This window comes from Saccopteryx leptura, chromosome 11 (assembly GCF_036850995.1).
Source record: "Saccopteryx leptura isolate mSacLep1 chromosome 11, mSacLep1_pri_phased_curated, whole genome shotgun sequence".
Classification (NCBI taxonomy): domain Eukaryota; kingdom Metazoa; phylum Chordata; class Mammalia; order Chiroptera; family Emballonuridae; genus Saccopteryx; species Saccopteryx leptura.
The window spans coordinates 77,389,518-77,402,275 of NC_089513.1; the positions used below are offsets into that span (position 1 = coordinate 77,389,518).

At 50.9% G+C, this 12,758-nt stretch overlaps 1 protein-coding gene across 2 annotated transcripts in view; it reads left to right on the top strand.

Annotated features, from left to right (window-relative positions):
- DPYD (dihydropyrimidine dehydrogenase) overlaps nt 1-12,758 on the top strand; it is a 673,084-nt gene that overhangs the window by 327,059 nt on the left and 333,267 nt on the right. For both annotated transcript variants that reach the window (XM_066352595.1, XM_066352596.1), the window contains exon 13: nt 5,033-5,248. In XM_066352595.1, coding sequence (XP_066208692.1) covers nt 5,033-5,248 — 216 coding nt within the window. The remainder of the gene's footprint in view (nt 1-5,032; nt 5,249-12,758) is intronic.

Here is a 12,758-nt window from a genome sequence, read left to right on the forward strand (position 1 = left end):
TGAAAGGAAATAGGATTGATTTTTAATTAATATCTGAATAGCATATTTTTTTCATTTTTGATAATAGATTTATTTTTTAATGTGTCTGCACTTGTGGGCTGTGTGTGTGTGTATGTGTGTGTGTGTTTTCCACCGAACCATCATGACTGATTTTCTGGTCAGTTTCCATTTCGAAGCCGTGGATACTTTTTCTGTGTGTGTGACAGGGACAGAGAGAGACAGAGAGAGGGGCAGATAGGGACAGGCAGGAAGGGAGAGAGACGAGAAGCATCAATTCTTTGTTGTGGCACCTTAGTTGTTCATTGATTGCTTTCTCATATGTGCCTTGACCGAGGGGCTACAGCAGACTGAGTGACCCCTTGCTCAAGCCAGTGACCTTAGGCTTCAAGCCAGCGACCTTGGGCTTCAGCGACCAGGTCTATGATCCCACCCTCAAGCCGGCAACCTCAGGGTTTGGAACCTGGGTCTTCCGCCTCCCAGTCCAGTGCTCTATCTACTGCGCCACCGCCTGGTCAGGCGAGGCCATTGATACTTTAGAACAATCATGTTTCTGTAAATAGGGACCTTGTGACATCATGCAGTGAGGGTCAGCTTTAGCGTCAGGTCTCGCCTGTCACTCACTGGCTGCGTTATCTTTGGATGGGTTGTGTTCCTTCTTTGAGCCTCACGCCTTCGACTTCAGTAGGGAACAGTGCTTAATCCGGAGAGCCGTGATCAGAAAGCTAGCATAAGTCCGAAGCGCTTACCCCCTGGGTCTGGCGTTAGTGTGCAAGTAGGCAAGTGTGTTGTTGATTCTGAGACTGATGTGAGGGTGCTGTTTTTACCGGAGGCCTTGGCGTTTGGACAATATATTGATGGTAATCAGAATTAATACCTTTAAAGCAGATCCAGGTCCCCAGAGGAGTGCTTTATAGAGTATCTGTCCAACTTACAGTAATACTGTGTTGTTGTTTTAATTTTTCTATTGATTTGACAAAGAGAGAGAGAGAGAGAGAGAGAGAGAGAGAAGCATCACCTCATTTTTTCTCTCTGTTTTTCCATTTAGTCGGGCACTCACTGATCGCCTCTCCTACGTGCCCTGTCCGGGCCGAACCCACCACCTCTGGTGCACCAGGTGTACGTTCTATCCATTGAGCCACCCAGCCTGGGCTAATACTTTATTCTTAAAGAACCCTGCCCCCTCCTTAGCCATTCATTTGTGTCAGGTGAGCCTCAGAATGTCTCAGTTGAGAACTGGGAATTAAGACGAGCATTCACACACCAAAGCAGGGATTCTCAGCTGGGAACACATAGTGCGATCCCGTGGGTGAGATTAAAAAAAAAAAAAATAAAATCAGTAATGCTTGAGCCCAGCTCGGAGCGGTTCTGATGGAATTAGTATGGGATCTCTCCGGCCAGGATGTCAAGAATGTCTTCATTCTTCGAATGTTTTTAATATGTATGTGGAAAACGACTGGGCTAGCTAGCCCTACAAAATAGCAGCCATTCCGGGTGAAGGAGCCGTGGAAGCCCATTGGCAGAGACAAGAGGACCAACGAGGTGTCCGTAGAGAGGAGAGAGGGAGACACAGACCACCCGGCCGTTCCTGGAGGCCCCACGGGGGTCCTGCTGGATTTCCACAAGATACCTCTGTGGCCTCACCATAACTGTCAGAGCCTCACGGCGACCTTGGGCTCAAGCTGGTGAACCTTGCTTAAAGCAGATGAGCCCAAGCTCAAGCCAGTGACCTTGAGGTCTCGAACCTGGGTCCTCCACGTCCCAGTCCAATGCTCTATCCCAGGGGTCCCCAAACTTTTTACACAGGGGGCCAGTTCACTGTCCCTCAGACTGTTGGAGGGCCGGACTATAAAAAAAACCTACGGGCCCTGGCCGGTTGTCTCAGCGGTAGAGCGTCGGCCTGGAGTGCGGGGGACCCGGGTTCGATTCCCAGCCAGGGCACATAGGAGAAGCACCCATTTGCTTCTCCACCCCCCCTCCTTCCTCTCTGTCTCTCTCTTCCCATCCCGCAGCCAAGGCTCCATTGGAGCAAGGATGGCCCGGGCGCTGGGGATGGCTCCTTGGCCTCTGCCCCAGGCACTAGAGTGGCTCTGGTCGCGGCAGAGCGACGCCCCGGAGGGGCAGAGCATCGCCCCCTGGTGGGCAGAGCGTCGCCCCTGGTGGGCGTGCCGGGTGGATCCCGGTCGGGCGCATGCGGGAGTCTGTCTGACTGTCTCTCCCGGTTTCCAGCTTCAGAAAAAATACAAAAAAAAAACCAAAAACAAAAAAAACCTATGAACAAATCCCTATACACACTGCACATATCTTATTTTAAAGTAAAAAAAAAAAAAAAAAAAAAAACGGGAACAAATACAATATTTAAAATAAAGAACAAGTATATTTCAATCGACAAACTGACCAGTATTTCAATGGGAACTATGCTCCTCTCACTGACCACCAATGAAAGAGGTGCCCCGTCCGGAAGTGCGGCGGGGGCCGGATAAATGGCCTCAGGGGGCCGCCTGTGGCCCGCGGGCCGTAGTTTGGGGACCCCTGCTCTATCCACTGCAACCAAAGGAGTCCATTCCCAGCTGGAAGTTAGAAATCGCGGGTAGAAAACTGCTTTACGTGAAGCTAGATCTGGCGCAGTAGTGAGGCCTGCGCATTTGTATGTCTCTTTATATGAGCGACTTCCTGCATGGACGTATTTGCATAGGGCAGTCCCCCTGGAAGTTATTTACGATCGCCACTAGAGGGCTCTTTCCGGAGCCTTTGATGAACTCAGCATCTCCCAGAGGTGAGAGGCCAGTGGTGAGTGTTACTCCTCCTGGTGGGAACCATAGACCCCAGGACACCTGCATGTACCTGGGACACAGCCGATGATGATGACTTCATCCAACCTGACCATCATCGTCTCCTAGGAACGGATGTGAAAGAGCAGCTAGGTACCCAGGGTCACTAGTCCAATGCGGTCCACCCACGGTGGGAGCATCTCCCCTCCAGCTGTTCCGCTAGCCGGGTGCCGGGAGCCCACCAGGTGGCAGGCACGCACATGCCGTGAGTGGGCGAGCCCAGGCTGGCGAGGGAGCCGCTCTGCTGGTGGACGACCAGGAGGCGTCCTCGTGGAGATGCCCGCAGCACGGACTGTGGAGGAGTCGGCGGGGCTGTTCAGAGCAGGACAGCCAGGCAGGGAAGAAGGTGGCAGCGGGAGAAAGAGCCAGGATGCAGAGACGCACGGACGCTGTCGTTTCGTCTGAGGAGTCGGAGGCGGTGTCAGAGGCTGACGTCAGATGTCGTGGCGTGGTCGGAGAAGGGGCTGGAAGGTGTGGACGGGCAGGAGCCCGGGTCACTCCTGGGATTATATAAACTAGGGGGTTCACGTGGGTGGGAGGGAGGGGAGAGACCGGGAAGACAGACACAGGGCCACCCGACAGACAGACAGCCCGACGAGATCATTACCGATCTCCCGGCCGTCTGAGAGAGAGATCACGTTCGGCAAGCTCCTGCGACGCCCCACGGCACTATGCGTTTTGCATAAGCGTTTCCATTTAATCTTCCCCATCACGCACAGTGCGTTAGTAGTATAAGGTTCCTTCAACAAGGGTAACTTTAGCCTGACCAGGTGATGGCGCAGTGGATAGAGCGTCGGACTGGGATGCGGAGGACCCAGGTTCGAGACCCCGAGGTCACTGGCTTGAGCTTGAGCTCATCTGGTTTAAGCAAGGCTCACCAGCTTGAGCCCAAGGTTGCTGGCTTGAGCAAAGGGTCACTCACTCTGCTGTAGCCCCCCGGCCAAGGCACATATGAGAAAGCAATCAGTGAACAACTAAAGGTACCATGACGAAGAATTGATGCTTCTCATCTCTCTGTCTGTCTGTCCCTATCTTCCCTCTCTCTGTCTATCTCTCTGTCACAAAACAAAACAAACAAACAAACAAAATAAAAACAAGGGTAATTTTGCAGGTGGAGGGCCAGTTGACGATTTCAATATGAGCTGTCTGGAACCGTCTGGCTTCTGAAAAGAGAAGCTCCGTCATGCGCGTGACGGCATCAGGCACCTTCCTAATTTACTGTGCCTGTGAGCCCTGGCGATCCTGCATTGCCCAGTGTCCCCATGAGGCAGGAAGCCACGCACCTGGTGCTTCTGCTGCTGTGCCCACCACGGTGGAGGGGAAGAGACAGGGACCTGTCAGCTGGCTTTCCTACCATCTCAAAAACTGGGGGGAAAGGGCTGAGATTACTGGAAATTGAATTTAGGCTTCCCAGCTTGCTGTTGCCCATATCTCTTAAGCCCTAATGACAGTCCCACAAATCAAAGTAAAAAAGACCAGGATCATGGGACCCGGGACATACATTCTGGCGTCGTTCCCTTTTGTATGTGAACTTCCATATGTTTTAAATTAGAGATGATTTTTCTCCGTTTATTCTATCAATTGTATATCCGTTGACCCTTTCTGTAATACTGCCTTTTAAATTAGAAGAGGTGGCATCACATGAGTGTGGTTCACTGCCAACTGACTTCTTACCAGTTGCCATCATGGTGAACAGACCAATGTAACCTCGAGGAATTCAGACGCTGTGGGGAAGTGATATTTTTTGTAAAAGATTACAGGGGAGGCCCTGGCTGGTTGGCTCAGCAGTAGAGCATCATTCCAGTGTGTGGAAGTCCCAGGTTCGATTCCTAACCAGGGCACACAGGAGAAGCGCCCATCTGCTTCTCCACCCCTCTCCCTCTCTTTCCTCTCTGTCTCTCTCTTCCCTCCCCCCCCCCCCCCAGCCAAGGCTCCATTGGAGCAAAGTCGGCCCAGGCACTGAGGATGGCTCCATGGCCTCTGCCTCAGGCGCTAGAGTGGCTCTGGTTGCAACAGAGCAATGTCCCAGTTGGGCAGAGCATCGCCCCCTGGTGGGCATGCCCCGTGGATCCCTGTAGGGCACATGTGGGAGTCTGTCTGGACTGCCTCCCCACTTCTCACTTCAGAAAAATACACAAAAACAAAATTATGGGGGAAAATCAGTGATGATTCAAGACCAGTGATTGGCTGTTTGTTCTCTGCAGTCACAATACGGAGCCTCCGTCCCTGCGAAACCTGAGCTGCCTCTCTTCTACACGCCTATTGACCTGGTGGACATCAGCGTGGAAATGGCCGGCTTGAAGTTCACCAATCCCTTTGGCCTTGCCAGTGCCACCCCGGCCACCAGCGCCGCCATGATTCGCAGAGCCTTTGAAGCCGGATGGGGTTTCGCCCTGACCAAAACCTTCTCTCTGGATAAGGTAAGAAGCTGGTTTTGACGTCGTGTTTACCTGTCGGTCGTGAATTCTAATTAGGGCATAGACATTATAATGGGTGGATTTATTTCTGGCCAAGGAATACTGGTTGTTAAACTACCCGACGAGACCTATTATGAGTACATATTAATCTTGACTTTCCTTCCGTTCCTTCTCTCCCATGGGGGGGGGGTCAGTCAGGGTGGGGGGTCACATGTGTTTCTTATTTTGTTTTGTCTGGAAAGCCCCCAAATTATGATTATGACAAAAGCGGCTGTTTTGTGGAAGGACCCCCATCGCGTGAGTTCTCGCTTCTGTGGTGTTGGCTGTTCTGGGACCCTGGGGGTGTGGGAATGAGGACGTGGCCCTCCACGCAAAGTTGGGGGGTCGGTGGGCTTGCTTTGCGCATCGCCCCGGGATCGAATTCACCTCAGAAGGAATCTCAGCGCGGCTCTTTGGTGCTGGTAACAAATAAGGTTCTTCTTGAATTTTTAAATAGGGGAACGTTCCCCCAAACACATGGACTCGGTGACGTGAATGTGGCGTTAGGACTGTGCTCCCACCGACCGTGGACGTACTCGGTAGAAGATAAACGCACACGTGCATGTTGAGCACGCACACGCGTGTGATTTCCAAGCGGGAAGGTGCGTGCAGCAGAGGGTTGCGCCCTCTTGTGGGTTGAATTAGAAAAAGGCAGCAGAATTGAACATTTATTTATTTTTTGTGTGTGTATTTTTCTGAAGTGAGAAGTGGGGAGGCAGTCCAGACAGACTCCCGCATGCGCCTGACCTGGATCCACCTGGCGTGCCCACCAGGGGGCGATGCTCTGCCCATCTGGGATGTTGCCCCGTTGCAACTGGAGCCAGTCTAACACCTGAGGCGGAGGCCATAGAGCCATCCTCAGCGCCCGGGCCAACTTTGCTCCAGTGGAGCCTTGGCTGCGGGAGGGGAAGAGAGAGATAGAGAGAGAGGAGGGAGGAGGGGTGGAGAAGCAGATGGATGCCTCTCCTATGTGCCTTGACCAGGAATCGAACCTGGCACTTCCACACACCAGGCCAAAGCTCTACCGCTGAGCCAGACGACCAGGGCAGAATTGAACATTTCTTTAACCTTTATTGATAAAGTTTTAAACGGAAACCTATTGAGCATTTAGCTCTAACTGGTAGTTAGTAATAATTAATGTGTGAGAACGTGCGAATCCAGTGGCTAGGAAAAGATTGTCATTATTTAAATCAGCCTTATCCTCAGGCAAAGAAAATAATAGTGAACAAATATGCCCCATTAAGCACATTCTCCGCTTCCCACTCCTTGCCAGGATCAATAGCTGGCAGTATTATGGCTAAAATCATTACTGCTCTCTTCCTCTGACCATGTCACAGGGCACCGTGTGAAAGTGTTGTCAAGGCAATCGAGAGGACCCTCAAAAGTTAGAAAAACCTGTGCAGGAAAAAGAAGACTTCCTCAGTATATGTATGTTTATGTAGCTAAAGGGAGGTTGTTACTTTGTTTTTTTTTTTTCTAGATGGCTGAGCATTTAACAATAGTTGGATGAAACAAAGTAAAAATTTACAGACCACACTGCCTTCAGTTAGTTGTAGAGTAGCATCAGTTAATTTTTTGTAGCTCATGGAATATTGACAATCTATCTGTCTTTGTTTCCATTTTTCCTTGAAGAAATGACTCAGAAGCCATAATCAAATGTTTATGAATCCCTTGGGGGAATGAACGGAGTCTCTGATAGCATTTAAAGACTACGTTAGTTATATAGTATTCTAAAATTCTTGTATGTAAACAAAAATAGGTTGCTGATCATGAACTATGGAAGAATTATAGCCTTCCTGCCCCCCCCCCCGCCCCCGCCAAAAGAAAAAAGTGTTTTCTTTGGATTTGCTGTTTGTGTGCAAAAATTGAGTTCTGATTCATCAGAGACACCTGTCTTTCCTCAGTTGGTGACATGCATTGATTTGGGACTCTGTCTCTTTTCATAACCCAGGAGTCATTCCCTTTATTAAGATGACCAGCAGAAATAGATGTGGAGGCAAACTTCCTTCTAAACCGCTAATTTGAATTTAATCTCTCAGTTCAGGGGGTCTGTGGAGCCGGTTCGGAAGGAGGGTTAGGACAGATGCAAATGAAGTTTGACACAGAAAACCCAGCGGTGGTCAGGGGTTTCTCTGCGACTCACTTTGATGGTGGGCGAAAACACAGTATTTGTGCAATGGTGCTTTCAAATGCATCGGCGGACTGTGGTGACCCGGACAACGAGGCCACCCTGGGGTTGTAGAACACCCCGATTTCAAAAGCAATTATTTTGCACACGTGATTTCGCAAAGTGAGTGTGTTTCCTTCTTAGAGATCCTTATTTTTTTCCTTATAGTTTCTTGTATCGTCCCTAACGAGTGATTAAACCCATTGTGAACATACAGCAGTCTTGTGTGCTTGCTCCCTGATGAAATGTTGCAGCACACAACTACTCAGTCCCGTAAACACAGGCTCTTCCCACCGCCCCTTACAGAACACACCCGCTCAGATAGGGTGTGCGCTCAACCTGTGCTCAGTCCCGTAAACACAGGCTCCTCCCACCACCTCTTACAGAACACACCCGCTCAGATAGGGTGTGCGCTCAACCTGTGCTCAGTCCCGTAAACACAGGCTCTTCCCACCGCCCCTTACAGAACACACCCACTCAGATAGGGTGTGCGCTCAACCTGTGCTCAGTCCCGTAAACACAGGCTCTTCCCACCGCCCCTTACAGAACACACCCACTCAGATAGGGTGTGCGCTCAACCTGTGCTCAGTCCCGTAAACACAGGCTCCTCCCACCACCTCTTACAGAACACACCCGCTCAGATAGGGTGTGCGCTCAACCTGTGCTCAGTCCCGTAAACACAGGCTCCTCCCACCACCTCTTACAGAACACACCCGCTCAGATAGGGTGTGCGCTCAACCTGTGCGTGCCCTTGAAGCGTGGCATTGAGATTTAGCCTCGTGACAATTGATTGTGCCGATTCCAGAATCTGCCTAACGTGTGTTCAAATTCAGAACCTTGACATTTGAATGTTGGGTGCTCTTCGTGTGAGAAGAGGTGATTGGATGACGCGTTTGATCATCGCCTGAAATGCTCGTGTTTCCTGATAGAGGTTTGATGCAGCACACACTGCGGAGCTTCGTGTGATAAATTAAACGCTTACTGAGGGAATTGGGTGAAAACTAGAGCCCGGGCTGAACAGCTGCTGGAAATTTTATCATCCCGTCCTGCTGAGAGCCACGCCCCCTTGCTGTCCTCCCGGATTGACAGGCCGACATTGCAGTGATTTGCACAGCAGCTGTGTTTGGGCCAACTCTGTTTCCCTTTTCTCTGATTTTTTGGGCGAGTCGAGAACATGCTTTTGGTTTCCACCCAAGGTATTTTTGTCTTGTCTGTTTTGTTTCTGCACTTGACGGGCGCCACTGCCTGACGGAGCTCTGACCCGCCGTGGCTGACCTTGGCCGACCTTGGCCTTCCAGCAGAATGCCGGTGGACAGCTCAGTAAACAGACACCGTGTTATCCTTAGCCGCGCGGCCTGTATAAAACCCGCATGTGTTGCTCTCTTCGGGGAGGCCAGAGATCAGGTCCTTCATGTCAGATCTGAGAAGGCGTGTGTTTGCTCTGCGTCAGGTGACATCCAAGACGACCGCTATGACCTGTATCCCTCCCTGCCAGCGCGGTCACTCGGGGGGAGGGGGGGTAGTGGGGAGGGGTCAGTCCGAAGTCCGATGTCCCTTCTCCCGAGGTTCTCTCTGTGCTTGAGGGTGATGAGATTTAAAATGCTATCGTAAAGATTTCTGAATAGAATTAGGACTTGTTTTTGTATCAATACCTACGGAGTTCAAGTTTAAATTTCGAGAAAGGTGGAAGAGAAATCAATCTGTCAAGCTCAATTTAAGCTAAACTATGGTGACAGGCCAGAGAAATGCTCCGTTTAACTGCGAATATTAGAAATTGTTCAGCAGTCAGATGAAATAACCTTCTGACCTGTGTGCTCACGTGAGACGGATAGGAAATCAAAACGATTTGTGTGGGTTAAGTATATCGAGGCTTTCTCTCTCTGTCTCTCAGGTAGTTACAGAGTATATACTGCAAATATATATATATAGTATCTAACTGCAGGGCGCAGGTACCTTAATCACTACCATGATAAACTCAGCAGTGTTTAACCCTGTTGCAAAGCCACACTCAAGCCTAAGCAAAAGTTCATTTCGTTGATACGTTGTATAGAGATATTGGAGTAAACTTCTGATTGGTGCTTAGTAAGAAAAATGTCAGGAATGAGTATTCTTTATTTCAGTCATGTCAAATGATTAGGTACATATAGGTGTCCGTGTAACGCGTCTTTCTTAACATACAATACGGAAGCTCAACACGGAGAAACATGGAAGGTTCCTCATCCTTCCTTTGGAAGCAAAGTATCGACTGCAGCTGGCTCCATAAATACAACCTCTTACCACAGCCACGCTTAGTGTCTAGGAAGCGTCTGATACACGCTTCACAAATATTTGTCATATAAACACATTAATAAATAGATTTCTGGCAGCGGCACACTAAGGTCTTGTTTTTCAGCCGTGTGTACAGACAGTTAAAAAACGTATTAAAGCCCTGGCCGGTTGGCTCAGCGGTAGAGCGTCGGCCTAGCGTGCGGAGGACCCGGGTTCGATTCCCGGCCAGGGCACACAGGAGAAGCGCCCATTTGCTTCTCCACCCCTCCGCCGCGCTTTCCTCTCTGTCTCTCTCGTCCCCTCCCGCAGCCAAGGCTCCATTGGAGCAAAGATGGCCCGGGCGCTGGGGATGGCTCTGTGGCCTCTGCCCCAGGCGCTAGAGTGGCTCTGGTCGCAACATGGCGACGCCCAGGATGGGCAGAGCATCGCCCCCTGGTGGGCAGAGCGTTGCCCCTGGTGGGCGTGCCAGGTGGATCCCGGTCGGGCGCATGCGGGAGTCTGTCTGACTGTCTCTCCCTGTTTCCAGCTTCAGAAAAATGAAAAAAAAAACAAACAAACAAACAAAAAAAACAAAAAACGTATTAAACATTGACTGAACGTAGTATTGATCTCCATCAAAGGAGAAAAGGCCAATTTAAAATGTTCATATCCTGCGTTCCTTTCCAGACTGTCCGTGTGGACTCACGTCGCACAGTGACGGTTGCCGTGGGATTTCTAAAGGCACCAGTGGACTGAGGCTGTTGAGTAAGCTTTGAAAATGCAGAGAATCTTTGAGGACACAGAATGAGTGTCGCACCGTTGTAAGAAGGGATTTAAACATTATCTGGCCAAACTATCTAAGGTCGTGTGCCAGTGACCCTGACTGTAGAAACGTAACCCGTCCACGAAGGCTTTTAGCCACACGGAATGTGCGCGGCCCGTCTAGATATGGAATGGTCTGTCAGAAATATCTGCCTTCTATTGACCACAAAGCGGTCATAACCCCACCCGTGGTTTACAGGTCTGCTCTCTGAGACATCAGGACATGCCGTAGTCTAAGTTATTAACATAAATGAATTGTTGATTTTAAAATAAGTTTTTGTTCTTTGTTTATTTGTTTTTTTAATTCAACTAAATAAATACCCTAGAGAAAGGCTAACAAGTACAGCTTGGCAGTGTTTCCTAGGGATAAGAAATCTGACCTGGGAGTCTCTGGTGTTTATCCAGAGCTCTTTCTGAATCACCATCTGGAACTTGTTTAATACTGTATAGGTGGTTGTAATTATTATTATTATTAATTTTTTTTGTGTGTATTTTTCTGAAGCTGGAAACGGGGAGAGACAGTCAGACAGACTCCCGCCTGCGCCTGACTGGGATCCACCCGGCACGCCCACCAGGGGCGACGCTCTGCCCACCAGGGAGCGATGCTCTGCCCCTCCGGGGCATCGCTCTGTTGCAACAAGAGCCACTCTAGTGCCTGAGGCAGAGGCCAAGGAGCCATCCCCAGCGCCTGGGCCATCTTTGCTCCAATGGAGCCTTGGCTGCGGGAGGGGAAGAGAGAGACAGAGAGGACGGAGGAGGGGGAGGGGTGGAGAAGCAGATGGGCGCTTCTCCTGTGTGCCCTGGCCGGGAATCAAACCTGGGACTTCTGCACGCCAGGCCGACGCTCTACCACTGAGCCAACCAGCCAGGGCCGTAATTATTATTATTATTATTATTATTATTATTATTATTATTTTGTGACAGAGACAGAGAGAGGGACAGATAGGGACAGACAGACAGGAAGGTAGAGAGATGAGAAGCATCAGTTCTTTGTTGTGGCTCCTTAGTTGTTCATTGATTACTTTCTTATATGTTCCTTGACTGGGGGGGGGGCTACAGCAGACCGGGGGGTCACTTGCTCAAGCCAGTGACCGTGGGCTTCAAGCTGGTGAGCTTTGCTCAAACCAGATGAGCCTGCACTCAAGCTGGCGACCTCAAGGTTTCAAAGCTGGGTCCTCCGTGTCCCAATCCAACACTCTATCCACTGCCCCACCGCCTGGTCAGGCTATACACTTATCTACCACTCACTGAATATTTAGAGTGTGTAGACATTGCTGAATGCTTTTTATCAGTTATTTATCCAGTCTTCATGACATCCCTATAAGATAGAGCCCCCCCTCATGACATAATAGGCTGAGGAAGTTAAATAAATTGCCCAGGATTGAGAGCAGCGTTACTTATTTGCTCACGGTCGTGCATGCAGGCAATGTGGCTATGCTTACACACGGGGTTCACGGTGTCTGCTGGGCTCAACGCGTGTGTGCCTGGGGGCTGACAAGGAGGCCCACACATGTGTCTGGACCCTCGGGAGGGGCTGCTGTAATTTCTAAGATGCCCTCCCCCTCCCCCCCACCTCTTCACAATCATCCTCAAGAGAGCAGGTCAGGCAGGTTCACAGAGAGGAAGCGGCAGGGCCCGTGGAGACAGAGACCCCAGAATCACAGGGAACGCTCTTGGTCAGATCAGCTTACAAGGTGTATCACAGGCGTGCTCTGTTTAAGAAGTAGGTAAACGCCATGTGCCTACGGACGGGAAGAACAGCCACGTCCAGTCACAGAGGGGCCCGCACACAGCGTGGGAGGACTGTGGCCGCCGTCTCTGCAGACACTTCCACCTGGCCCTCTGGTCACAGCAATTCCCCTCCCTCCCCCGGGCAGCGTGCACCGTCTCTTTCTGATCTGCCCCTTTCCGAGTCACCCAGACTGTCGTTGGGCCCTGGCGGGCTCAGCACCTGTGACCCCGTGATCCGGATCAGCCCCCCGGGGCGTTCAGGGCTACTTGGGGTCCGGCTTCTCTCTACCCGGGGTTCTGGGATAAAGTGGGAAGGCACGCTGTCTGCTCGCTGCACACCCACATGCAGGATGTGGTGAGTGGGACCGCGGAGACACTCGCGTTCACAGACAGGAACGCAGCGGTCCCTTGTCCGCAGCAGCCGGGCGCCTGCTTCCAGGGCCCCTGCTCCGGGTCCAGGGTACACCCCGCAGTTAGGACCCTGTTTCATTTCTCCGTAGGGGCCCC